Genomic DNA, 25,769 nt, shown 5'->3' with positions numbered 1-25,769 from the left:
ACAAAAAACAACTAAGCTTATCAAGTAAAATAACTATTGATTAAAAACATATGTTATTCTCTGAACACCTTGAAATGTATAAAAATATTAAATGTATTCTAGTTATAGTATCAATCATGGACCATCAACGTACATTATGTAATTAGCTTCTTTAATTTTTCTATATATCTTTATTAACTAATTCGGATAAGCTACTATAAAATCTTCATATTTTACTCTATAAATATATCCATAACAATTTATATTCAAAGACGTTATACTATAATAAAATTTAACGAAATTGTATTTCGTTTTCAAGTAAATATTCATTGTCTATATTATATTTTTGCATCGGTTTCTCATATCCCTTCCTATAAGCAAATATATTTATTTGAGGCATTTTTTCAGCATTTTCAGGTACCTCATTTCTAGTTTATTTTTAGCTTTCGTTCATGTGATCAGTATAAAGTTTTTATCTAATCGTTCACATTATTTTCTACGCTGTTGATGTACAAATTAATATATTTATTACCTGCAATATTTGATTAGTACTTTGTTATAAGATTCCTTTACTAATGAAACCTGAAATTAACGGAATTAGCACTAATAAAACATACAGAAATATCTTAGTGACCTTCGTAAATACTTCTAGTGCAATAATATGTCTCCAGAACCATATCGATTACTAGCAGTTCTTAACTCAGTATAAATGTTCTCGGCTGTTCTGTGTTTATCACATATCTAATTTATTGACATTCTTAAAATTCAAAATGAATTAATTAATACTTATATTATGAATATGAAAAACCTGCTTGCCAAAATCTAAATATCTCGTAAATATACTACAGAGGAATCTTGTTATTCTGAAATTTTGTTAGTCTATATTAGGATGAAATTTACTAAATACTATGTTTTTCTTTTGAAACTGAATTTAGCAGCTTTACTTTCCGGTAATACATTATATGAATGCGCTACATATAATCTATTATTTCTAAAGGAAGGTAAAATGTAATTTTATATTATATTATTCTTAATAGATGTTTATCCCAACTTACCATTACTCTTTAATGGTTTAATAATACTGGAATAACCAAAAGAATACAAAATGTTAAATAATGTCGCTTCAATTAAATAACATTGCATAATAGTGAGGAAAAAATAGAGCAAGAAAGTGATATTATCATTTGTTTAAATATTACTACTGTTAACATTTATGGGAAAAGTTTGGTTTCCGGAAGAAACTATTAATTTTTCATCAAAACAACACATCCTCTCACATTTCCATCACGAGATTCACTAAATAAAATTTCGAATTCTTGCAATATCTACTTTATTCACCAGATTTAACCAAAGAAGCTAAAGAGGTGTAAGGAACTGTACTGGGACCAATGCTTTATCTACTCTACACTTGTGATATACCACAAATGGAAAATATTACGATGGCTGTCGGAGACAATAGTGAAGAAGCCTCACGAAAATTACAACAGGCCGACAATATAAATAATTGGACACAAGCTTGGAAAATAAGAATTAATGAAAGTAAATCTGTACATGTGTAGTTCACCTACAAACAGACCGTACCAGTACCAATAACATTAAATAATATCATTTATCATTCCATATACCAACAACGCTAAATATCTCAGAATGAATCTCGATGCAAAACTTCGGTGGAGGGAACATATAAAGAAGAAAAGAAAAGAACTGGAATTGAAATATAGGAAATGTACTGGCTAATTGGAAGAAAATCACAATTATCAGTACATAATAAATTGTTATTATATAAGCAAATATTGAAACCTATATGGACATACGGAGTTCAATTTCTTCTGCAAAGAGTAATACAAACAAAATACAAATTTTTATAAAATACAAAGTCCTGAGAGGTATTGTGGATACACCCAAATACTATAGGACTGATTACCTACATCGAGACCTACAGATACCCACAGTCAGTCAAGAAATCAAGAGAATTTCTAGAGGGCATGAGGAAAGACTCCTTTATCATGAGAATATTGAAATATTGCAGCTTTTGGATACCACCAGAACAGGAGACAGACTCAAAAGAATCAAAAAACGACTAGTAATAATGTATTAATTAAATAATAATAAACATTCACCGGATTTAGTGCTGTTTAACTATTTTCGCATCTTAAAACATTGATGAATACAGATATATACGGATTTTTATGGCAGGGACAGAATCCACAAATTGGGTTATAAGATCACTAGAAAATGACTAAAGATACTTATCGGACAACCTGCTATATATACTTGATTTTTTTGTTTTATTAAAGCAGGTCAATATCGAACTATTTTGTGGCTATTATTGTATCGCCAGTCATTCCCTTTCCTATCTCAATGACAAATTTAGAATAATTTGACTGGCATTGTAAACGAGAAACGATTTATAACCGTTAGAAAACAGTATTTGTTATAAACGTGTCAGTCAGACTACATTTTGAAATGCCTAAAGCGAAATTCTAAAACGACTTTTGTAAGCATTGTTATGGTACGGTAATGTACATCGATCGGACAATCATTTATCGTCAGTTACACTTTATATATATTCTACTGGTTTTACTTATATCATTTGTATTAAATATTATATGGATAATTTTTTATAGTATACTATGTTATATGTTTTGTTCGAATTAATATTACCCGATGTTTTTGAAATATCAATAAATTTTTTAATTAAATAAGATAATTTAATTAAATAGTGTCAAATTAAACATGAATTTGTCCAAATAGAGTTTTTAATATTTAAACATAAACAAACATTTAATATTACTTGCATATTAAAATATAATATGCTATTATCGTTAAAATAAAATACAGCTGGCTTGGTGGCGCAGTGGTAAAGGCGATGGGACGGTCCTCCTACTGTTGCGATAGCCGCGGGTTCGAATCTTGCTGGGGCATGGCCGTAAATTTATATTTGTAATTGTTTAATATTTGTGAATGTTCTAGACAAGAGTGTAAAATCCGACAAGGAAAATGATCCCAGTCACGCCAGTAACCAAGCTGGGTAAGACCGACCTGATGTGTTCTGGGATGATGTCTAAAGTTGGTCACTCGCCAGTCGGTAGGCTTAATGTCGATGACCGTGGTTCGGAGCCCACATTAAACTTTAGGCCCAGTCCAGATAAACCCATAGTTGGTAAAAGGAGAATTTAAAATATATAAAAAAAATAAAACAAAATAAAATACATGTATTATTGTTTGATTTTAAAATTTAAAAAATACAAATCAATAGTATAATAAAAGGAACTTTTTTTACAACAACCTACTTTTAATTTCGGTTTTTTTTTAAATTAAAATCTAATTAGTGTGCAATTAATATTCCATTATAATAAAAGTAAGGTGGATCATTTGTAATTCATTATTAAACAAAGAAAAACAAAAAGTATTAATGAAAATAGATTAGTTTCGTATTAATAGATATTCTAATAAATTATTCTTTTTTGGCTGAGAAACCATGTTATTATTATTAATATAAATGTATTTTTGGATACCTATAGTAATATAAAAAAAAACATGTTTTTATAAGCACTTGAATTGAGTAAAAATTTATTGTTATCAATATTATTTTCCTGGAAAATATAATTGTTAGTGCAGTAGCATATCACTCAAATTCCCAGCATTATTTTCAAGAGTTATACATTCCTTTTTTACTTTTCTTTCATTTTGTAGTACATTTTTCGGTTTGCCTTTGGAGATCAGCTTCAATTTTTGCAATAACTGCTACATTTTTTTTTGTTCTGGCCTAAAACCAGGCGGTGGAATGCATGATGCATACCTGGTCGTGGAGACTTGCCCTGGAGTGATAAGTTGGACCGAGTTATGTGGGACTGCCTCTGGTCTTACCAATACACTAAACCGAAACCGCCTCACAGTTGACCCCTGTGGATCGCTACTGCTACTGCATTAAATTTGGAAATATGGCACCCGCTGATCGGGCAGCCGTTATTGGGTACGAGGATCCGGCGATTCTATTGATTCGCGAACTTCAGTTAACACACGACTAGATACTGTCGTATAGGAGAAAACTAATGACTGCAGCGACGGATATTGTTATTTGTGGAATGATTGCTTGATTTCTGGAGTGCCAGTCAACCATGGAGCGTTTAAGATTCTCCTAAGGAGCTTATTTTGGAAAACTTGGAGCCGTTTTATCTGGTTGGGTGTAACAAACTTGAGATAAATATTAGATCCGTAGAGGAGTACGGACCGAATTAACATCTTGTAAAACAAGCATTTGATGGAGATGGGAAGTCTGCTAGAAGGGCAGATCAGAGAAGATAGAAGGTTTGGTAGCCCCGAACCTTTCTAGATTTGGGAATGGCAACCGAACAGTCGGTTGAAGTGGAGACCTAAGTACGTAACGTTATCCAGCCATGGAATTATTGCAGTGTCGATCTTAAGTTGCGAGACGCGTAGTGCGTAACGCTTTTTATGGAAAATGATTTTAAAATGCATCGAATGTAAATTTGCATCGAGTAAATGCATTTCGGGAAGTCTCTGAAGATTCTAAAAAATATTGTTGACTATTCTTACACTTTGATTTATAATAAAAAAACAAACGCACGATTCCTATTTATAGTTATCTGTGTTATAAGTTGACAGTAGATCACTGAATGTTTCTTATTATAAACTTTATAACAAATTATTATTTTAAGTCGTTAGTATTGCAAATGCTGTATATAAACTTTTTGAATAATTTTATTCTGATGATTTTCACTAATAGCTTTCTCTTTATTTTCAGCCTCCAGAAAATGAACTGCAAAAAACCGAACGGGTCATGTCCGAACACGAACTGAGGGTTCAGCGCAGCCTTCAGAAGCTCACCATCCCGGACTGGTACAAGCAATCCCAGGTACCCGGCCAGGGCTTCCTGCTGAAGAAGAACAACTCGCGAGAGACCCGATGGACTGGCACCGGCTCCAAGACCACCAGCCTTAGTTCGTTGGGTTCCGGCACCCAGAGCCCCGTCGTCCTGAGCCCCACGCCCTGCAACCAACCGTTCGTACGATGGAGCACGTCGAAGCTCAACAGTACCGCATCCAGTCCCTGCCAGAGTACGAGGAGTAGTTTCAATCAAGGTCGCCAACCGAACGGATCCATCAGTCCCAGCTCGGTCAGGTCCAGTTTCAGTTATCGCCAGCCCTACATGGGCTGGAGGTCGCAGGAACGTCTGAACAGGCCCCGTACGCCCGCAGAACGTCTGGCCAGTTCCTTACTGGCCCAGCAGGTGCAGAATTCCACGCAGGAAAGTCCGGAAATCCAGACGTCCATCAAGGAAGTGACGTCGGCCATCGTTCACTACGTCAGCGGCATGAAACCCAGTTCCGATCATCTCGATAACGTCAGCCAAAGATCCAGCTCGGTCTCGCCGAGGGGTAGTCAGAAACTGTGCTGGTTGGAGAGCTCTTTCGTCGGTACCAAACCGCTGGATAGTCCAGAGACGCCGGTAACCTGTTCCGAAAGTCCCGTACCGCCTCATGGTGGTCTCCGACTGGATCTACAGAATCATAGCAGTAATGGTAAGTCCGTGGTCGTTTAAGAGAAAAATTTTAAATCTCCTCAGCAATCGTGTTAAATAATGTTACAATCATATATAATATCATTGTTTGAATTTTGTAAAAAAATACTTCGTCGATGGCGACTATAACGGCTTCAAATATTTGTATATTGTTGTAAAAAATATTCAACTGAGTGCCTTCTTATTTAATGGTTATAATAATATGTTGCAGTTATTATTAATATTAAGTTTTAATTTTTGATAAATGAAGTGTATTTAATAAACATTAGATATACTATTTTTTTCTTTTTTTTTTTCGGTCTGATCCCTCACATATTGTATAGATTCAGGAACTTAGATTTGATCCCGCGCATATTAAGTATAAATAAACGTAGCGAAATTATTTGTTAGGATATTATTTTTTGTTTTCTTATACACTTTTTGTAATACTTTCGATTATGTGTGAATACTATTGATTTAATGACAGATTAGTCATAATGTATAGTGTATGTCAATTGTTACATGTCATTTGATGTTTAAAGGAAGCCTGAAGGTATATTACTTCACACCACTTTACTGTTGATGGCATCAATCATCGAAAAATTATCATTAATTCGACCATACGAAGATGTTTTCAATTGGCATATCCTTTACCTGTTACCATAGATATATTTTAAAAAATTATTAACTCGTTCATTGTTACACGATTTTCATTCATCAAGAATTTTCGTTCATTCTTTTTTGTTGATTCGTCCCTTGAATGTGTCACCACATACTTTACAAAAGGTAAATTATGGCGGTTTTGATATACGGTGAAATTATGATCGCATGGCATTTGATACTGTATGACTTTTCTTTCATTGTATTCAGTTTTCTATCATCCCCCAGTTGTCAACGATAGTTTTTTATTAGTTACAACACATAAATATTAACATGTACAGATAATTTTAACGATGTGTTACGGATAGGTTTAGTGCAATGTCAAATCTCATTAACACTTTTTTTCTTAAATTATTTATGTTATTATTAATAATATTATTTTGTATTATTGTTAGTTGTGTTTATAAGGTGCGTGTACAAAGTGTTTCATTTTATTATTATGAATAAATCTGTTTTATTTTTTATTGCTTTTGTTGTTTTTTTTTTAATTTCGCTTTTGATTTACTTTTACGTAAGTACAGGGGAAGGCACTTAAAAGGTAAATATAATGTATTGTTTCTCTTTTTTTTTTGTTGCTTTGTTCGGTTTGTTTTCGTTTGTTGCTTTGTTTTTGTTCATGTACGGATTATTTGATTTAGATTGGTGTTGGATTAAAAATAATATTTTTGAAAATATACTGCAAAAATATGATATTTTTATACTAATATTAACAATACAGTGCACTTTTAACACTCTAATAATTATGATGGTTTCACGATTTTATCTTGATATATCAATGAAATTGCCTAGAGTACAAACATACTTTTATCTCAATAATAATTTTAAAATATCTCTTTCTCTTTGTCCCTGTTGAGGAAAAACTATTTCAGCTCTTGCTAAGAGATGGTTTAAAAGTTTTTTTTTAATAACCTCTAATACATTTAATGTTGTATTGATCCTTTGTAATACTTGTTCCATCAATATCATTGAAAATTTTGTGGTATTTATGATGACTTTACAAGTATGTCGATGTTAAAGGGAACCTCAGCCTTGTCGGCCAATCTACATAAGACTAAATACCAAACGATGCTCTATACTTGGGTTCTGCGTAAATTAATAGTGGAAAAATGAATAGGCACAGTTTCTTTTTATGAGTGGCAACTGCAAGGAAATGATATCGAGTCATTTTTGAAAAGAATGTTCACGTATGTCAACAATGAGTGAGAAAGATCGTGGCCGAAACCCGGAGAGGTTTTCCCAAGGATTAAAAAGCCCGCATTGATATCAAGAAAGGTGTTCTGTGTGTTCAAATCTGGTCATAATTCATTATAATTATGATATATCATATAAATCAATCCTCTACTGTGAACAACTAACATGATTGACACAGGCGCTCTAAAAAACCACCTAAATTGATAAATGGGAACGGAAATTGATCACAATTGAACCACAATAATACTAGACCACACATCTTTAGTAACTCGACAAAAATTTAGAGAGATTGACTCGACCTTCTTCTGAATAGCCTGGCATTTTGCCCCGTCTACCACTTGTTTCTACTCTGCAAAACTCTTTTTAATAGGATAAAGCTGGCTTGAAAAACATTTACGGCATGGTTCAATTTTTCGCACAGTTCTACAGTGACTGTTGTATGATTTTACCAAAAAAGTGACAAAAAGTATTAACTAGTGTTATATATTAGTCTGTTCAAAGTTATTTTGTACATAAGTCATTTAAATTTGTGACATCAAAAGGTCGCAATGTTGCCGCATCAACTCTGAGATGTAGTTCAGTTTGGCTTTGACATACAATAAAATTCTAATCTAAATAAAATAATTGAACAAAAATGTTATCAAATATAATTTATTTTAACATTATAGTATATCTAAAAACTACAGGTAATTATACTACAGTATATATAATAGGTTAGAGTTACAACCTCTTATCACTTTCAGTAATCTTGCATACGTCTGACAGCCGGACGACTTTGACAGGCTCATTCGTTTACGTGTTTGAACTAATCAGACAGCATTGTGTCACTTTTTAACTAGAATATGATGAGAAGGAAAATATTGCTTGATTCTAAAACGAATTTACAAATTGCGGCAGGCAATACATTAAACATCTTGATGACGTATGTACAAAAAAAAATTGAATAGTCTATATAAATAAGTTCATTTTGAAAAACATGAGACAAAACTAATATTTTTCTTTTTTTCAATCTATTATTACTTATTATTATATAGATATATTACAATATATGATTTATCATACCCCCTGTGGGTGTTTTATGAGAGCTTTTAGAAAAACAATATTGCACAACCAGCAAATTAAAGGTTAATGTATTGAAATGTTATTCAGAACAATTATATTTCAAAACAACCACACCAATGTAAATTATTAGTGTACCATCCGCATTTTCTGCATGTTTTAAAAATTGGATTTAGTTTAACTTTTTAACAAAAATGGTTAACAAGATTGGTAGATTGGAGATGGTATTTAATATTAAAGGCGCCATAAGCAGAAAATCAATTTTATTTGAATCAAAGTCATCATCACTAGTCCCTACCTACGAGATTCAGCTATCATTTCATCATCATAGATGGATTTCGCATAAAATTATATTTATCAAGAATTATTAAGCAGAATAAATGAAATAGCCTAATATGGGAATAATTATCATATAATCGCAACATTTAATTATTTCAAATAAGTATTCCTATTCTCATGGAAAGTAAAAGAAATTTGTTTTCCATAAGTTTCAACAAGCCTTTGCTTTTGGTGGCACTTTTCTAATAACAGACATTTTTACTTCACATCCACTGTCGACACCTAACCATAATTACTTACGTACTATGGCCTATTATAAATTATTCTTGATTATCTGAAGTATCTAAAGTATCTTAAAGGGATTATCAAAATTATTTTTGTAGCTAAATGGGTATAGCTATCTCATACTTTCGCAGTTTGCTTTACTTTTCATAATTTTTTAAGTTCATATCAAATGTATTTTGTGAAAAAACACAGATTTTGTTAATTGTTAACACGAATTTGTTATTAAAAAATGAATAGTCAGATAAGTAAAACGTCCTCAGCTGAAGAAAATATAGCAAAAAGAGTCCTTATACATATTTCCTGAGCGTTATGCACGGTTGATGAAAACACGTTCGTCCAAAAAGGCTACATCTGACAGAGCAATCATTGTGAACCAATTGCTCGCCAAAAACTCAATAAATACCAACCCTATCCATCTGCTCCGGTTTCGAATGATTTCTTTTCTTTCTACTCTACAAACATTCCCACACAGCATTTGATGCAGATGATACAGCTTTGTTTACAACCGATTACAGTCCCGACGCCATTCGCGATAGTCTTCAAGTCCAACTGAACCAGGCGATTGCCACATTGTACTACAAATACTGGCAGCTGCAGATAAACCCGACCAAAACCCTGCAAGATGGAGCTCCGCGCCTATCGCCTCCAAATCGTTAAAGTTCCTATCCCCTGGCTCCAGAAGGCATTATACCTCGATCTGTAGTTCGACCGCAGGTTCCAATGGTCAGCCCAAATCCAGCACACTATCTGCAAAGGCACTGGCGTGTACAGTCTACTCTTCACGTTCCTCTGCAGAAAAAGTAAACTCCCAATCCCCCAGAAAACGACCGTGTATAAAATGCTAGTCTGTCCAGTCTGCCTCTTCGGAGCACAGGTGTGGTACAGGTACGTCTCTAAGAGATATCTTGCACTACTTAAAGTATTCCAATCCAATCCAACGTCAACACTCACCTCGAAACAGGCATCCCGTTCGTGAGGAGTTTCACGAACATGCTCAGTGTAAGGTTCTTCATGGGCGCCTTAGAACACGACAACATGTTGATAAAATCCCTACCCATCCACAAACCTCGGTAGATAACCAACTCCGACAATCCCAGTCGTAACCCAGGGTCTCTGTCACCCGCAAAACACTCCACTATCCGGAACCCGAAGCTATATCAGCAAAAGACCATTTGGTTCTAGCTAAAAAGATTTCTTTTCTTTCCAACGTTCAAGTCACCATTTTGAAGCATAGAAGACAAAAAAGGAAACTGTGTCTAGAAAAAGTGTTGAAAATGTTTTGATATATTCAGGAAGGACTCTACTTTCAAGACTATATAATAAATTATAAACAATTGGTGTTTTATTGACCAAATACTGGTATTTTTTGTCAAAATGTATACTGTGAAACATTATGTGTATTGTCAAATGACTTGTAAAAGGTTTTATAAAAAATTCTAAGAAGATTGAAGAGATTGAAATCAATAAATTATCAATTAAAATGCCGAACAGTTAATTGACAAAATTATGTTAATTTTAATCATTTCCGGTGTGTGTCAGGAGCATTTCTTCAACGGAAGCTTAATGTTTAATGTTATTTCCGACTTAAACAACATTCCCGTGAGACATTTTATATTTTAACGTAAAATTTCTCAGAAGTTTTTTCATACTGGACCAAATTTACGTCCATTCAACTTTGTATGTTACAAATTATACTTAAATAATCAGCTATCCTGTACGAATATGATGGCATGTTAACAAATAGAAAACAATAATTTTGTTGAATTAATAATATAATTGTAGTTAACATATTAAGTTATTTTATCATGCAGGTCATAGTCGATATAGCACAAATAATTATCAATGATGCACATATATATGTTAAATTAAGCATAGATAGAATTAGAATGATTGACTGTTTGGTTGCATTCGATTTACTTCAATTATATTGCTCATAGTCGAACAACAACACTAAAATATTTACCATTTGAGTCAAACCTAAGCTGTTTTGTAAACATTATATTAAATTATTTACAATATTAAAAAGCACATACACAGAATACAAAATATTGACTGTTCCTAATAAATGCATCACATCTATTTTTACATATCGAAATAATATGAAAATGTATTTTTATGTCAGTTACAGTCGGTTATGGAATTTTGCATGACTAATATTTTGAAAAGCATTTATATATATAACAAAGAAAAAAATATAGAAAATAAAAAGTAACGAATTTGTTACAAATCTTAAAACTTAAATGATGTTAATATTAATGGTGTCAAGTTAATGTTGGATTGAAATTTACTTATCATCTAAATTAATATATTAATATATAAAAAATGTAATACTCATTTAACATAGATATATATTTTTTCTTTCATCATCTTCTTCACTAACACTACTACTCCTGCTGCAATATCTCATGTTTGTGTAATTTGCCTCTAAGGTTTTGGCAACCAACGTATTTTATAACTGGAACGGTAGTATGATGCCAATATAGTTCCATTTATTTCATGTAACAGTTTAAAAGTTCATCACATTTTCAAATTTATCCAATTTCAATCCTACAGCCGATCTAATATGATTTTTACAGATATTAGAATAGACAGAACTTTGTCACAGTAACATTTGTTGAATCTGTAGCAATTGGTTCAATACTTCAATTAATTTATTTATATAGAGTGTCGGAGACTACATGATATCCTAAGCAATCCACGCCTGTGGTCCCCCATATGTATAGGTAAACGTTTCATGTACTAGTAATCTTGTGGTGCGTTCTCTGCAACATCTATACCCCCCCCCCCTCGCTGTGCTGTGCACCAATAACTAAGTGATGTACTAAACAATTGCTTAATTTGCTGTGTAAATACGGTATTTGTTAAACCTAACTTACCAAATAAATCGTCAGATTTTGATTTACTTCTCATATACTGATATACTGATTTATTCTCATACACTATAAAGTCCATATAGAGTTCGATTTTGTGGGACAGGGATATATTAACTGATGTCCAACATAGCCTTTTATGACTTCAGTCGATTTAGACTGAATTATAATGGTAAATGTATTTATCTTCAAATGTATTTTAAAGCATTAGGAAACACCTGAATTACCTGTAATACTGAATTACAAATACCAATTATGTATTTGTATTTAAATTATAGTAATGTAAAGACCGCCCAACTCTATATAAGTGTCTGATAGGATATGTAGTGGCCATGACAATTTACTGGTTAAAACTTACATGAGAACAGAAACAGTAATTCGTTTCAATTTCAAGAATGAATAGGATATAGGTTTAGACTAAGGTTAGAGTATACAGGAAAAAATAGACAGAAAGAAGGAGATGTTTTGTTCTGACAATGGAGAAAGATGTTTTGTGTATGTCCAGAAGTCAATAAGGATGAAGGAATCTTTAATTATGTATGACTACACGAATGTTTTCTTCTGAAAGACCCCGTAAGAGTCGTTAATCAAGCTGCTTTTACTAGCTCATAATGTAAATACCAGTAAAGTGGTATAGGTGGCCCCATGTGAGAGGATTTCAACTTACCTTGGTAAAGGTGGCATTTCAGCGAACGAAAGGACTTATTGTTGTGAAATTTTGAACAAAGATCTGGCATGAAGCTTTGGACGAATGGGACCCCAGATGCTCTATGCACGATGTTCTAGAAAACCTGAAAACCTGTTCTTTCTGTGGATAAGTGGGAACCACTAGAATCTACGGTTGAAGAGGGAGTGTGATGGATTTTTGCAGCCAGGGTATCGGCACGACTTCAATCTCCAACAGCGAAACGTCAATGAAACCATTAAGGTTGAAAATAATGACCTGAATCTTTTGGGAGTTCATATAAAACCTTCAAAACTTCTTCACCATTTCACTTTCATGTTTCTACGAAATTTCTCTTGGGATATTCGCAATATATAGGTTGAATAATGCTGTATCCAAGACAAAACCTTGTGAAACTTCTAATTTTATAAATTTCCGATTGTAGATGATAACAGGACTATTACTGAAGATATAAAGTAACTTAGGCTGTTTATTGTAAAAAATCGTTGATATATTTATAGTATAAAGTATTATTGTTTCAAGTTAATGGCTATAATAAAAATATGCGGTACTTTTTAATTTAATAAGAATGCTAATTATCATCTATATTGTACAAATAATTGAAATGATTTAAATTAATAGGATACCGGTCTAGAATTCTATAACATGTATGTAAAAGGATACTCGCTAATACAACTAAATGAGTCGAGGCAATGTCGCATTTCCATAAACCAAAACGCCCTGTGTAACGCAGTTAAATAACAGTAAAAAAATAAAACATTTATTGCTTTTAACGCTTTAACTCAATTACATAACCGTCTGTTCGTTTAGCGCATCGTAAAGTGCGTCCATTAGGTCGTCGTTAATAATCAACAATTTCCGCTTAGATTTGGCAACGTTGTCGGGGGGCGATTCTAAAGTGCGGCCGTCGCCCAGCTCCACCACGCTGGAAGACGTGCTGGACTCGCTCTTGGGCCTACCGTCGTCCGGAAGGGCCCCAAGTCCTTGCCTTCAAGGTAGGAGGCATGTGTAAGTAGTATCGACGGTACACAGGTATTTTTTTTCGATATAACTTTTATTTATTTTTCGCTAGAATCAGTGTAAACGTTAAGTCAGTTGCGTTAAAAGTTATACTGAATAAATTGTTAATAACTGCAAGCAATAATAAAATGAAACAAACACAGCACATGTACATTTATTTTTAGTGTAGATGGCCTACTCAAACTTTAATTCATATATTATTTATTATGTTTTAGTTTCTTTTACAAATATTGAAAATACATATTATACATATAAGGTTAAAATTAATTTTAGTTATGCTATAATAACTTATAATAAGTAATATATAATTAATAGTAACTTATAATAAATAGTTAATATATAGTTATAATAATGTCGTTTGTAGAGACATCACTAAAACTATAAATAATATTAGCACAGAAGTTATGATATATATAATGATATAATAAATAATAATATGTAGTAAATAATAATATCTTAGTAATAAGATTTTCTCAATAAAATCTCTTAGGTTCCATAAAATTTATTACACTAATACTAACTTATATACTAGCACTGTTTTCTGCTTTTGCTCAAAACACATCAGCTCAAAAGGCATCGTCCTCTTAAGTTGTTTTGATCCATCTGCTCCCTCGAGAAGCCGGACTGCCTCAACATTGTCATAATGAAGAAATCTTTGGTCATTATTCTGGATCAGTTTTTTAATTGTTTGATTAATCCTATCCATTTCTAAATCTCTATGACGACGATTACTGTTTTTGGCGAAAGGCAGTATATGGGTGCCACATATCCTTAAGGATTTGCTTGTACTTCCAATCATAATTTTAAATTTGATATCCAGTTATTATTTCGTTTTCCTCTTCTTTACATTTTTCATTACAACCAGCGCAGCTTCGCCTTCAATGTCATTCATAAATATTTTGCTGCGTCTTTATATGGCACTCATATTATTTATTCTGATAAAGGTTTGTTGATCTGTCTTATATATTGTATAGAACCTTATTCAATGGATTCTCTGTTACTTAGAGAATTGTTAATTTTGTTTACTGATGCTTGCAATATTATTGCTATTTCCAACTGGTTTTTACCTACAGCTATTACGACAGTATACCAATCGAAAATAACTATTATACTATGTTGTAAATTAGGAACATAACCGGTATATATTAGCTAAAGCCCTGTTTTTATTTCTTTCAATTACGAATAGGCAGCCACGTACTAAACCCTTTAAAGGCTGCAAACTAAAACTTCAACCTTTTCTGCAAACTAGCTAGGTAGTCTCTTGCACAATTTAAAATTAAACTTGAAACTTTAAAAAAATTTGAAAACAAAATTTTCTGTCTTCAAATGACTCTTCAATTATATTGTAATTCTATGAATTTGGTCTTGGTTAAGTGATTTTCCTTGAAACCAAATTGATATCGATGTGCTGGGATTATATTATTATTATCTATGCTTTAGTGCCTTCAGTCAGTAGCTTCAATAGCTTCTAAATATTTTTTTTCAAATAACTGAAAAATAAATTAAAGGAGATGGTCTGTAACATGATTTTTATTCCTGTTTCGCAGGAACACATTTGTTGTACATTGTCTCAGGGATGAAAATATTCGGTAAAAATAAACTAAATCTGGCGAATGGGGTATACATTTCAAAAACCCGTATTGATTCACCGATGTTTGAGTTGGTTGAAAAACAGTGTTATCTTAAGAAGACATAATTTTATAACTCTCCTCTTCATACGAATTTGAATATTAAGCTCATCCAGAAGATTACAATAATATACTCAGTTTATTGTTTTATCAATTTTGGGCTAATCCAGAGAAAATATGTTTGATTTTCCAAAAAAAGCTTTTGCTAACCCTTTCTTGAATCATTTCATTTTAATCATTTCTAACGTCACATTGTTGATGTGCATACAGCCTTCTGAAACTCAAATTTCAACCTCAGAACTTATTCCTATTAGTCCCTAAAGTCAACTTTAGGTAATAATCAAGTAAGAAATAAAACGGTAAAATCAAGCACGCCAAAATTTACTGAAAGTCTCATTTATAATAAATAAGTCGTATATATACTATAATTTTAATTACAAAATAATCTGAAGAAATACATTCAAGTTTGTGTATGATAGTTAGGCATAGTATTATAATAACACGAGAAAAATATTAATAAAATAATAAAAATTAATTTTTATAAAAGTTTAGCGATATGTCATTGAACTATATTAATTATTTAATTAAAAAATACAATAAAGCACAAACCTAAAAAGTCAAGAATTATCTTAAATCATAGCTTTGCATTAATTAACAACTCAACTGGCTTAACGTCTTTTAAAAAGTACGACAAATCTGGATAATAAGAAGCGTCCAACATCCCCTTTCATTTCTACTATTTATCCTTCATATTTTCCATTTCTGTCTGTCTTGGAATCATAACGGCGTCGTAGATAAGTGTCGCTTCTTTCCGCCAGTACCTGGTATTCTCATCCACCACGTTCTCATGCAATGGGACACCATCAAAACCGAGAATTTCTCTCTCCATTTCAGAGACGGTATCAGCTAGCACTAGCCCGCAACGTCGGCTCAGCGATTCTGCCGACGGCGCCTACCGACGCCGCTCCGAAGGTTCCGAACCAGCGTCGGTCCGCCTGGACGCGGCCCTGCCGACTCCCGCCCTGCTGCGTTGCCGGTACTCGCGGTGCGGGAAGACGACCCTGGCCACCTCCAAGGAAGCGGAGAACTTCAAAAACTGTCACAATTGCTCGTATACCTACTGCTCCAGGGCGTGCAGAAGGAGTCATTGGGAGAGACATCGAAAGACGTGTTTGTTTTCAAGAATGGGCACACTGTGCAGACAGGTGAGCTATTACACGGGTTTACAACTTTCGGAGGGTCAACTTTCGGATCCGAACGGATAAGAACGACTCTTAACGTTATTTTTTAGTCTGTCTTAACTGAACCTACAGTTTAACTTGGGATCCGAACCACGGTCCTTGGCATTAAGCCATTATAAATCATCCCAAAAGACATCCGATCTTACCCAGCATGCTTACTATCGTGAATGGGATGGTTATTCCTTGTCGGATTTTATAATGTTGCCTAAAGACATTTCAAATTACAATCACAAATATAAAGTACATGCATACCCCAGCAGCATTCTAACCCGCGACTATCGCAACAGTAGGAGGACCGTCCTGTCGCCTTGACCACTGCGCCAACGAAGCCGGCATCAATACGTTGATTCTAGTTTTCGAGTTGGCAACACTGAGCTTTTATAGTGGATATCAGCTGATTTTAAAAAAATATCGATATATCGATATATTCGGATCGAAGAAAAGAAAATATCGAATTTACAGAAAAAATATCGGTATTTTACCAATTTACCGATTTTACCGATATTTTTAAGAAAAAATAAAAATAATGATGTATCGGCCCAAAAAATATTAATATTCACTAAATATTTTAACTAATTATTTTATTCTCTTGAAGGTTCTCCCCGAAATTTTAAGGTTTTAACAATTTTGCAAACTAGCCGGGTAACCTCTTGCTCAATTTTAAATTGCCCTCTTTCAAATTAAACCCCTTACGCTAGGGATGTTGGTCACCAAAAAAAATATCGATATATCGTCTTCGATATTTTTAAATAAATATCGATATATCGGAAAAAAAAGAATCGATATATCGGGGAAAAAAGAATCGATATATTTTTTGATTAAGTATAAAAAATATCGATATTTTATAAAAATTATATCGATACTTTATAAAAAATAACAATAGTAAAATAGCCCAAATATATATATTTATATATATATATATATATATATATATATATATATATATGTATATATATATATATATATATATATATATATATATATATATATATATATATATATATATATATATATATATATATATATTACGAACCTTTAAAATACCAACTTTAAAGGTTATATATTATTATTATACTATTACTATTAAAAATTATATTTAATGTATTTTGAAATAATAATTAAAAATATATGCTAAAAACATATCGATATATTGGCCAAAAAAATATCGGCCAAAAATTCTGAAAAAAACGTCGATATATCGATATTTTTGTGCATCCCTACCTTTTGCCACACGTGGAATTCTATGAATTTGGTCTTGGTTAAGCGTTTTTCTTTGAAGCTTTTTCTTCTTCAGTCAGTAGCTTCAGTCTTTTAAATAATTTTTTTTTGAATAACTAGAAAATTAATCTAACGAGATTGGCCTCTATGATCAGATTTCATTTGACGGCTTTACAGGTTTAGGTATCCAATCCCATCGATCCCAAGCTAATCGTCAAATACACTAAAAACACTCATTTGTCCTTAATTTGAACTTAAGAAGTTCAGTTCAACGTCTGCTTATTTCTGATTTATACTTTTTAATTCAATAAATGGCCTTTAATGGTCATAATTAATAAAATAATGAATTTTAATGGAATAAGAATTAGTTAATATTTCGAAAATTGGAAACAATTTAAAGAAAAAGGTTGCTGATTTAGATTCAGCCCCCCAATTAACCTTATAAGTAGATTTTGCTTGCTAAGGTCTTGCAAAAACTGTATATACTTGTATTTCTAATGCTGCGTACGAGGGGAGCCACCGAAGGACAACGAATGAGATTCGCGATGGATACTGAATATTCGTTGGCCTTCGATAAAAAGTACATATTGCATTTGTTGTTAGGAGAAAACGTTCGTTGGGCGTGAATGTGTATTTTTCAAATGCGGAGGCCATTATAATGTATATACAAAATGAATTCCATTCATTTCTTTTGATCTTCCCGACACTTTACAAATTGCAAGCGAATGCCAACAAACCTTCGTTGGCCGTCGTCAAACTGTCCAAACAGAACTAAAAATATCCCAACAAACTCAATTGTTGTCTTTCGTTGGCCCGGTCTGTACGCAACATAAAGTGTTGGTCGGAAAATAAATTTATCTACTTTTATTGCTTTAGGTAATTGCTTCCACCAAAGAGAAAAAGGACGTCTTAAAAGAGTTGTCTGTTGTTGCTAAAAGAGGTTAGTATAAATATTTTTATACCACTATTTTCATGTTTAGATTTTGAAATCCAGGCTTAAAAACAAAAGGTTTAAATTCAAAAGGATCAATATGTGAATCAAAACGGATTACTTTTAAAGAATATTATCCACCAGAAGATGCGCAAGATTTGGTCTGATCAAAACTTATAAGATTTCTAAGGTTAAGGAAAAAGTAATTTTGATTATTCCTAGTTAAAATCCCTAGTAATAATTGTACCATAAAGTGATACTATAGTGAACTATTTTACAGTAGAACATATTTTAAGTAAATATATTTATAACTTTTTTAATATTTCTCTTTTGTTTAAAACTTTTCACATTGCCGTATTAATTTATTTCTCGTAATTATTTTGACTGACTTTCATTTTTATAACAGGTAGGGCAAAAGTCCCGTTACCATTGTGCCATTAAACCTATTGCCTAAACTTGCTCAAAGAAAAGTTTTTTTTTCCGTTATTTCGTTCAACTTTCGGCTCTATTTAAGGCATTTTTCATGACATCCTGCAAAATCTGATGCTGAATTTCTTCAATTTCGTGACGAATATAAGATGTTGAATCGTTTGGGGCTTATTCACATAAACTTTTGCTTTAAAATACCTATAAAAAAGTCTGATGGCATTGAATCTAGAGATCTGGCTGACCATACTAAATCGCCACTTCGCGAAATTAGTCTTTGTGGAAAAACGTGATTGAATTGTTGAACGAGCTGTGTGTGCTGTGGCCTCATCTTGCTCAAACCACATATTCTCTAGTCTTTACTCTTCTATTTCAGGCACAGAAGAAAATTCGATTCATGTCTTAATAACGTTCAGTAACCGCAACGTCTTGGCCGTTTTCAAAAAAATAGCCATGCAGTTGTCTTTAGTGGATGCAATGATGTTTCATGAATTAATTACGAATTTTGTGTTACCCAAGACCGGCTGTTCTGTTTATTGACGTGGCCACTGAAAAGAAAATGATCTTCATCGCTCATTATTAATATATACGAAAAATCTTCAATTTCACTAGACAGCCTTAGAAATGCATTACTATACTCAACTCGTCTCCGTAATAAAGTTTGGACGTCTTACAACACAGTGGTTAAAAAAATTAACTAACTAAAAATAATAATAGTGCAAAAACATCAGGTAGGCCAGAAAATTGATTTAATTAAAACGGTAATTCATAATCTCTTTGTGATTGGATAAAATGTTGCAAACAACTTCAAAGGTTTCCGAATTTATGGTTGAACAAAGTATCTTTGAAGTCCCACTCAGATGGCCGCGTAATCTTAATTTCACTAATTCGCTTCGAAGTATTTTAGCGCAATCTTGAACGCTTTCTACCATTTTTTTTCCATCGCTTACTTTGATCAACGTTGCGTTTGACTTGTTTACCCCGTAGGCCCAAATAGAAATATTACGAATAAGGATGTAAAGTGTGATATATTTTGTTAATAAGGAATACATGACATTAACTGAAATAATAGTTTGTCCAATAAGTTTTGTCGTACGATAAAAATGTTTTATTGATATAAAAATAATATAATTTTAATATCAGGTGAAATTTCATGTTGATCTGTCAGCTTCTTTATATATATGCAGCTATTCAAATTTGGTATGTTTTTTTATAATAGGAATAATTAATCATCGTTTGGTATATTTCTTAATATTGAGCGTCAAAATAAACTCGTAAATTTTTTAAGTAGGATAAAATGAAAACGAAAAATCCACTCTGAGTTTAAAAGAAATTTCACATTTTTAAAAACTCCATTTAGCAGTATATTCGGCGTTATCTATGAGATGCATTGGCTGTTTATTTGGAAGGATTATGTATAAGGATTTTATCAATTAAGACAGTAGAAAAGTTACATTTTTTTAGTACGTATCAGTCATTTAGTATTTTATTTACAAAGTGTATCACTGCGAGTCGTAGAAAGAATATGAGAGAGCTATACGAAATAGTTAATTAATCAAGAGAGGATCAGTAAAAGCTCTAACCATTTTATGAGATAATGAAGCAAAATGAGTTTTGCATTCTCTAATAATAGAGGAAAATCATATTCACATAAAATGATTAGAATTACAACGACCCAAAGTCTTTAAAACGATAACAAAGAAGGATTTGACAAAAAAAATCTGTTAATGTTTATTTCAGTTTTCAACTTACAATATGTTTCGTATATTCCCCGTAAAATTACGATTGTTTCTTGCTTTCAAAGTAACTATTCCTCTCAGGTGTTGAGCATTTAAAACTTGAAATTAACTCAATCTTAAATCTGACGAATATGGTGGAATATGTTCTTCTCCTATCTTGCTGAAATGATTCGGCCTGCACATATTAAGCATACAAATAAGTAATATAAAATAGTCGTAATGTTGCATATCTATCAACCACGTCACGTTGGCGATATTCGTATTATCGTTAAGTAAAATCATTTCAAAAGTATAAGATTGGTAAATTTTTTTCGAGGGAATTTTTTTATACCTATAGTATATGAAGGTGGAGAATTGAAAGTTTAAATTGAGCTATCATATGATGAATCGAATACATGTGAGTGAAGCATGGAAAATGAAATAGAAGCAAAATTGTGATAAGTTATTTTCAGCAATATAATATTCGATCATATTATACAGCAACATATAATTCAACAGAATGCTCTTTCAAACTACTAATTGCTTATAAATTATGTATAGATCTGGTAAAATTAACTCACAGATTTTTATCACTATTGTGACATTAATCAGCTCTCCCAATATCTGAGTAAAGACAATAATTGCAATATTTTCCGGTTTGTAACCTCTAATGTTTTGAAGAATTTTAACAACAGTGTCGACCAGTACCAACACTAACGGAATTTTATAGATTAATGCGGTTACATTTATACAAATCCGACGCAGCAGACAGCAATCTATCTCTTTTCAAATAGGGTAAAATAAAAAGAAAAAATATTCTCCCAGTTTAAAATGAATTTTACATTTTTACAAACAGCGTTTGGCAGTTTTAGGCTAAATATGGTGTTTTAACCCGAATAAGTCAATGAAATTCAATGAACTAAATCTAAAATAATTTAACTTAACAACTGATTATTTTCAGACAGCTTCAAGCTAACTAAATGTATTATATCTTTCACTAATACTAATTACTGGAAAAACATATTTCTAATTATATCTAATCGCCTTTCCATTGTTCTTGCTGTGCATTGCTTTCTCTCTATTCGCAGTAACACTTTTAATACTATTTTGTATATTTGTATAAGTTAATTTTAGCATATATTATTTTAGTATTTCTATATTAGATTGTTCTCACAGATGAATCTCCCAAATAAACAAAATTGTACGTTATACATTTGATGTTTCAAAATAGTCTTATTTAATTTGTTAAACATACATAGATTTTTGTGAATATTATCGACTACAATACACATTTTTGTTTAAAATGTTGAGGGAATAAACGAGCTGGTGAATTAGCTTGCAATATGACGAATGCGCCAGGATTAAAGACTTAAAAAACGCGGCATTAATTTTTCCAACACTTTTTTTTCTTCCACTTAAACTTTTCAAATTTTTAGGTTGATTTAATGTTATACAGGAAAGTTACATAGAAATTGTTAGTCTATCCACCCATATCTACGAGTAGTAGGTAGTATCAAGTAAATGCTGTTTGGTGAATACGTTGGGTGCTTAACTAACTTACAACTTCCATTCGAACTGCAATAGTGTATCAATACAAAAGAGTAATGCGTCTTTCAATTTATTCAATTGACGTTGATAGATATATCTGCAGTAATATTTTATCTCAATTTTTGCTGTTAGTAAAACACTAAACTTTGGTAATTATATCATATGCACAGCAAGACTATTTATTGTCATTAAATTGAAAATCACCACTTAATTGAAATGTAATTGAAGTGTAACTTTTTAAAAGTGTTCGATGGGCTTCAACAGCAGATTTCTTCAAATCAAACAACGAATGAATGAATGCCGCCGAGAAAATATAATTTTGTACTCTTCTCATCGTCTGTATACACCGAATAACTCAATGATACTAAATGAAACACTTATATTTTATTGTTATTTTATATCAAGAAATCAAAAACCATCGAATTTAACAGTTAGGTTAGATTTTTTAACAGTTGATTCTTCGCGTTTTTACTAACAGATATCGTTGATTAAAATGCATGCTATCCTACCTAGTAAATAAAACGATATTATTAATCAAGATTAATGTAAAAACCAAAAAAAGTAATATTTTGTAGACACAATATATCGGCCTTTCTAATTTAAATCAACAAATTACTACCACCTGTAGATATCGCCGCTCATATTACGTGAAACCACCTAACATAACACAGAAAATGGACAACAAAAAGGGACTTTATATTTAAGTTTAACTTAACATAAAAACTATATAGTAACAAATCGTCGTATAAGAAATATGAGTTGACTAACTATAACTATTAAACTTTTTAAAATTAAATAACTATTAATGAAGAAGACCACGGACTTTGTTATTATTATATTTAGAATGATTTCATAAGAAACTTGAAGTGTATTTAAAATCGTTCCAGTAAAATACCCCATTTACGTCTCATAGATAATGCGCATATACACCAAACGCAATTTATAAATATGCTAAATTTGTTTTAAACTCGGAGCCGAATTTTCCTTCTCATTTTACCCTAGTAAAAAGAGATAGAATGCTGTCTGTTCTAATCAATCTATAATATTCAATATATATTTGTACTAGTCGGCCCTGTTGTCAAATCTCTACAATATTCTTGAAAACTTTAATGATTTTGACGACGCATTGGCAGTTTCATTAGACAGACTATTAAAAGATATTGATCCTGAATCTGGGATAAACATAACTAATTAGCATGATTAATATTTTCAGGTTATATTTCCCATGGTTTAGGAGCCGTTAAGTGCTTTTATCCCAATCCGGAAGCGGCGGAAAGATTTCTATCGGAAGGTCTGTGCAGTCTAGGCGAATTGACATTTGTTCGATGGCAAGACTTGCTGCCCAGCGAGATGGGACCGCAGTTATACGAGGAACTGGTCAACATGTGTAAAAACTACAACCCAGAAACTAAGTTCGTACTCTACGTTTCGATCTGCGTGGTTTCGGAAACTCCAGCAAGTGGGGCGGTCAAATGGGAACGACAACTGGTTTCGAGATGTGCTAAAATTCGTCTCAGTAAAGATCTGAACTTTGCAGGTAAGTTGGTAATGTTGCGTTGTCAGGAAAATAAGTTTGGTTCGATAAAGTTTATGTACAAATCCTGGTGATGGGATGATGACAGTAATCAACAATCACAAAAATATTGTCTAATAGTTTATCTAATGAAATAGGATCAACACATTTATTACAATGTATATACGTTCATATTTAGGTCGACATTGATAATTTATTTGACAACATATGACCAGAAAATACTCTAAAGTTCCACAATAATTTATTATTACATCAGTGTTCAATGACGAATGCTATAAGAGTTTAATAATAATAATGAAATTAATATTCAATTTAAAAATATAAATATAAAAAATATAAATACTTTGCTTTAATTCAAATGCAAATTACACAATACTAACACATGGGCAGAAAAGTCCCGGGCCTAGGTGGTGCTAGTTTTATTGCATTCGCCGCTTTTTCATTTAGTACTAACCTTCAAAACAAAGCTGCTAAAATTTCATGATATTCTACTCATAAGTTTATGAGTTATTGTGCTAAGAGTGACACTACTTTTATTATTTTCAAAACACTGGATCAAAAACAATTTCGCGTTTTAATTTTACACTGCTTCTTTTACACTGCGTTCAAGTTCAAGCTTGAAAAGTGTTATAAAAACTCCACTCGACCAGAAACAACAATAAAACGTTGGTTTGCTGACTTCAAACGTGCAGTGGACGTTCAAATGATAGATATATCGATATTTTCTGAAAAAAATATTGATATTTTTGGCCGATATATCGATATATTGATATTCTTTTAACAGATATTTTTCAATATTTTTTTATTATTATAAATTAAAATATAATTTTTAATAAACCTTTAAAATTGGTTATCAAAGATATATATATTTTTTGAAATTTCACTATTTTTATTTTTCATTAAAAATATCGATATATCGATATTTCGGATATATCGATATTTTTTTCGGTAGCCAACACCCCTATAAAATACAGTGTTTTAAGGATGAAATTGAAAAATATATGGAAAATTGGATTGATTCTAAAAAAACAGTTTATAGATAATAATTGATTTTAATTTTTTTTAATGCTTTACTACTGGAATAATGTTTACTCACTACTATAATTACACTAAATATCGCAGTGTTATATAAAATATGAATTATTTTTATTATTGACCACTTTCTTTCTAGGTCCAGAACGAGAAGTACAAGACACGCCCGAAACCCTTATTTTAACTTGCGCGCCCATCAGACTGCCCACAAAAGAAACAACAATGCGAGCTCGGGTTATCGCCGTCGACAATCTCCAAGGCCAACTTCGTGCCCGAGGTGTATCGCTCAAACGTCAATATCCCGAAATTTACAAACAGCTGGACATTTACTGCGAAGATATCAGCGTTAAAGTAGAAGCTCAAACGATCTATCCGCGAAATGCGAGTACGAACAAGAGTTTCATGTGCATCATCATGCTGGAGAGCGATTCAGAAACGTTACGACACGTGGAAAAGGCTGGAGTCAAGGTCAAGACAATCGACGTTTTATTATCCAGTGAGACCACTGCGTTATAAAGGATGTTAATTCGAAGACAATTTACTTCTGTTGCAATCGATAAAACCAAAATCGAATTTTTATTTACATTTTCAACTAAAAGTAAAAAGTTTATATAATTTTAAGTTTAATAAAATTATTTAAATTAATTTAGATAAAGAGAAAAAAAAAGTATATGTCAATTTACAGTTTAGTGTATACTGTATTGCATACACCATAGTATAAATTTTTTATTTCTTACTGCAACCTCCGATGATAACGAAATACATGTACATGTCATTATTTTTTATGCATTGTTACTATTTGTATACCTATATTATATCAAGATATCTATATTTGATCTATTTATTTACATAATTTAATATATAATTGTTACATAATATTATTATGTTGGGGTGTTAATTAGAAATTATTTGTCAAGTGTATATCTGGTTGCAGCATACCA

The 25,769-nt window shown here is 32.0% G+C and overlaps 2 protein-coding genes across 4 annotated transcripts in view; both read left to right on the top strand.

Annotated features, from left to right (window-relative positions):
- LOC143195499 (uncharacterized) overlaps positions 1-6,627 on the top strand; it is a 186,863-nt gene extending 180,236 nt beyond the window's left edge. For 2 of the 3 annotated variants that reach the window (XR_013005547.1, XM_076402717.1), the window contains one exon: positions 4,748-6,627. Coding sequence is in view for 1 of the 3 variants with exons in the window: in XM_076402717.1 (XP_076258832.1) it covers positions 4,748-5,545 (798 nt within the window). In the remaining 2 variants the exon portion in view is untranslated. The remainder of the gene's footprint in view (positions 1-4,747) is intronic. The other variant, XR_013005548.1, reaches the window with a different exon arrangement.
- A 6,597-nt stretch (positions 6,628-13,224) lies between these two features.
- Positions 13,225-25,396, top strand: LOC143196312 (apical junction component 1 homolog). Its single transcript, XM_076403974.1, has 6 exons — positions 13,225-13,256; positions 13,355-13,527; positions 16,075-16,385; positions 18,516-18,579; positions 23,476-23,799; positions 24,968-25,396. The coding sequence occupies exons 1-6, from the start codon at positions 13,225-13,227 to the stop codon at positions 25,342-25,344; spliced, it is 1,281 nt and encodes a 426-aa protein (XP_076260089.1). The 3' UTR covers positions 25,345-25,396.
- The last annotated feature ends 373 nt before the right edge of the window (positions 25,397-25,769 follow it).

This window comes from Rhynchophorus ferrugineus, unplaced genomic scaffold, assembly GCF_030347505.1.
Source record: "Rhynchophorus ferrugineus isolate W39M unplaced genomic scaffold, kcgeb_rfMv2 rfM4, whole genome shotgun sequence".
Lineage (NCBI taxonomy): Eukaryota > Metazoa > Arthropoda > Insecta > Coleoptera > Curculionidae > Rhynchophorus > Rhynchophorus ferrugineus.
The sequence above is the reverse complement of the archived record's forward strand: the minus strand, read 5'-3'. Positions and strand labels throughout refer to the sequence as shown.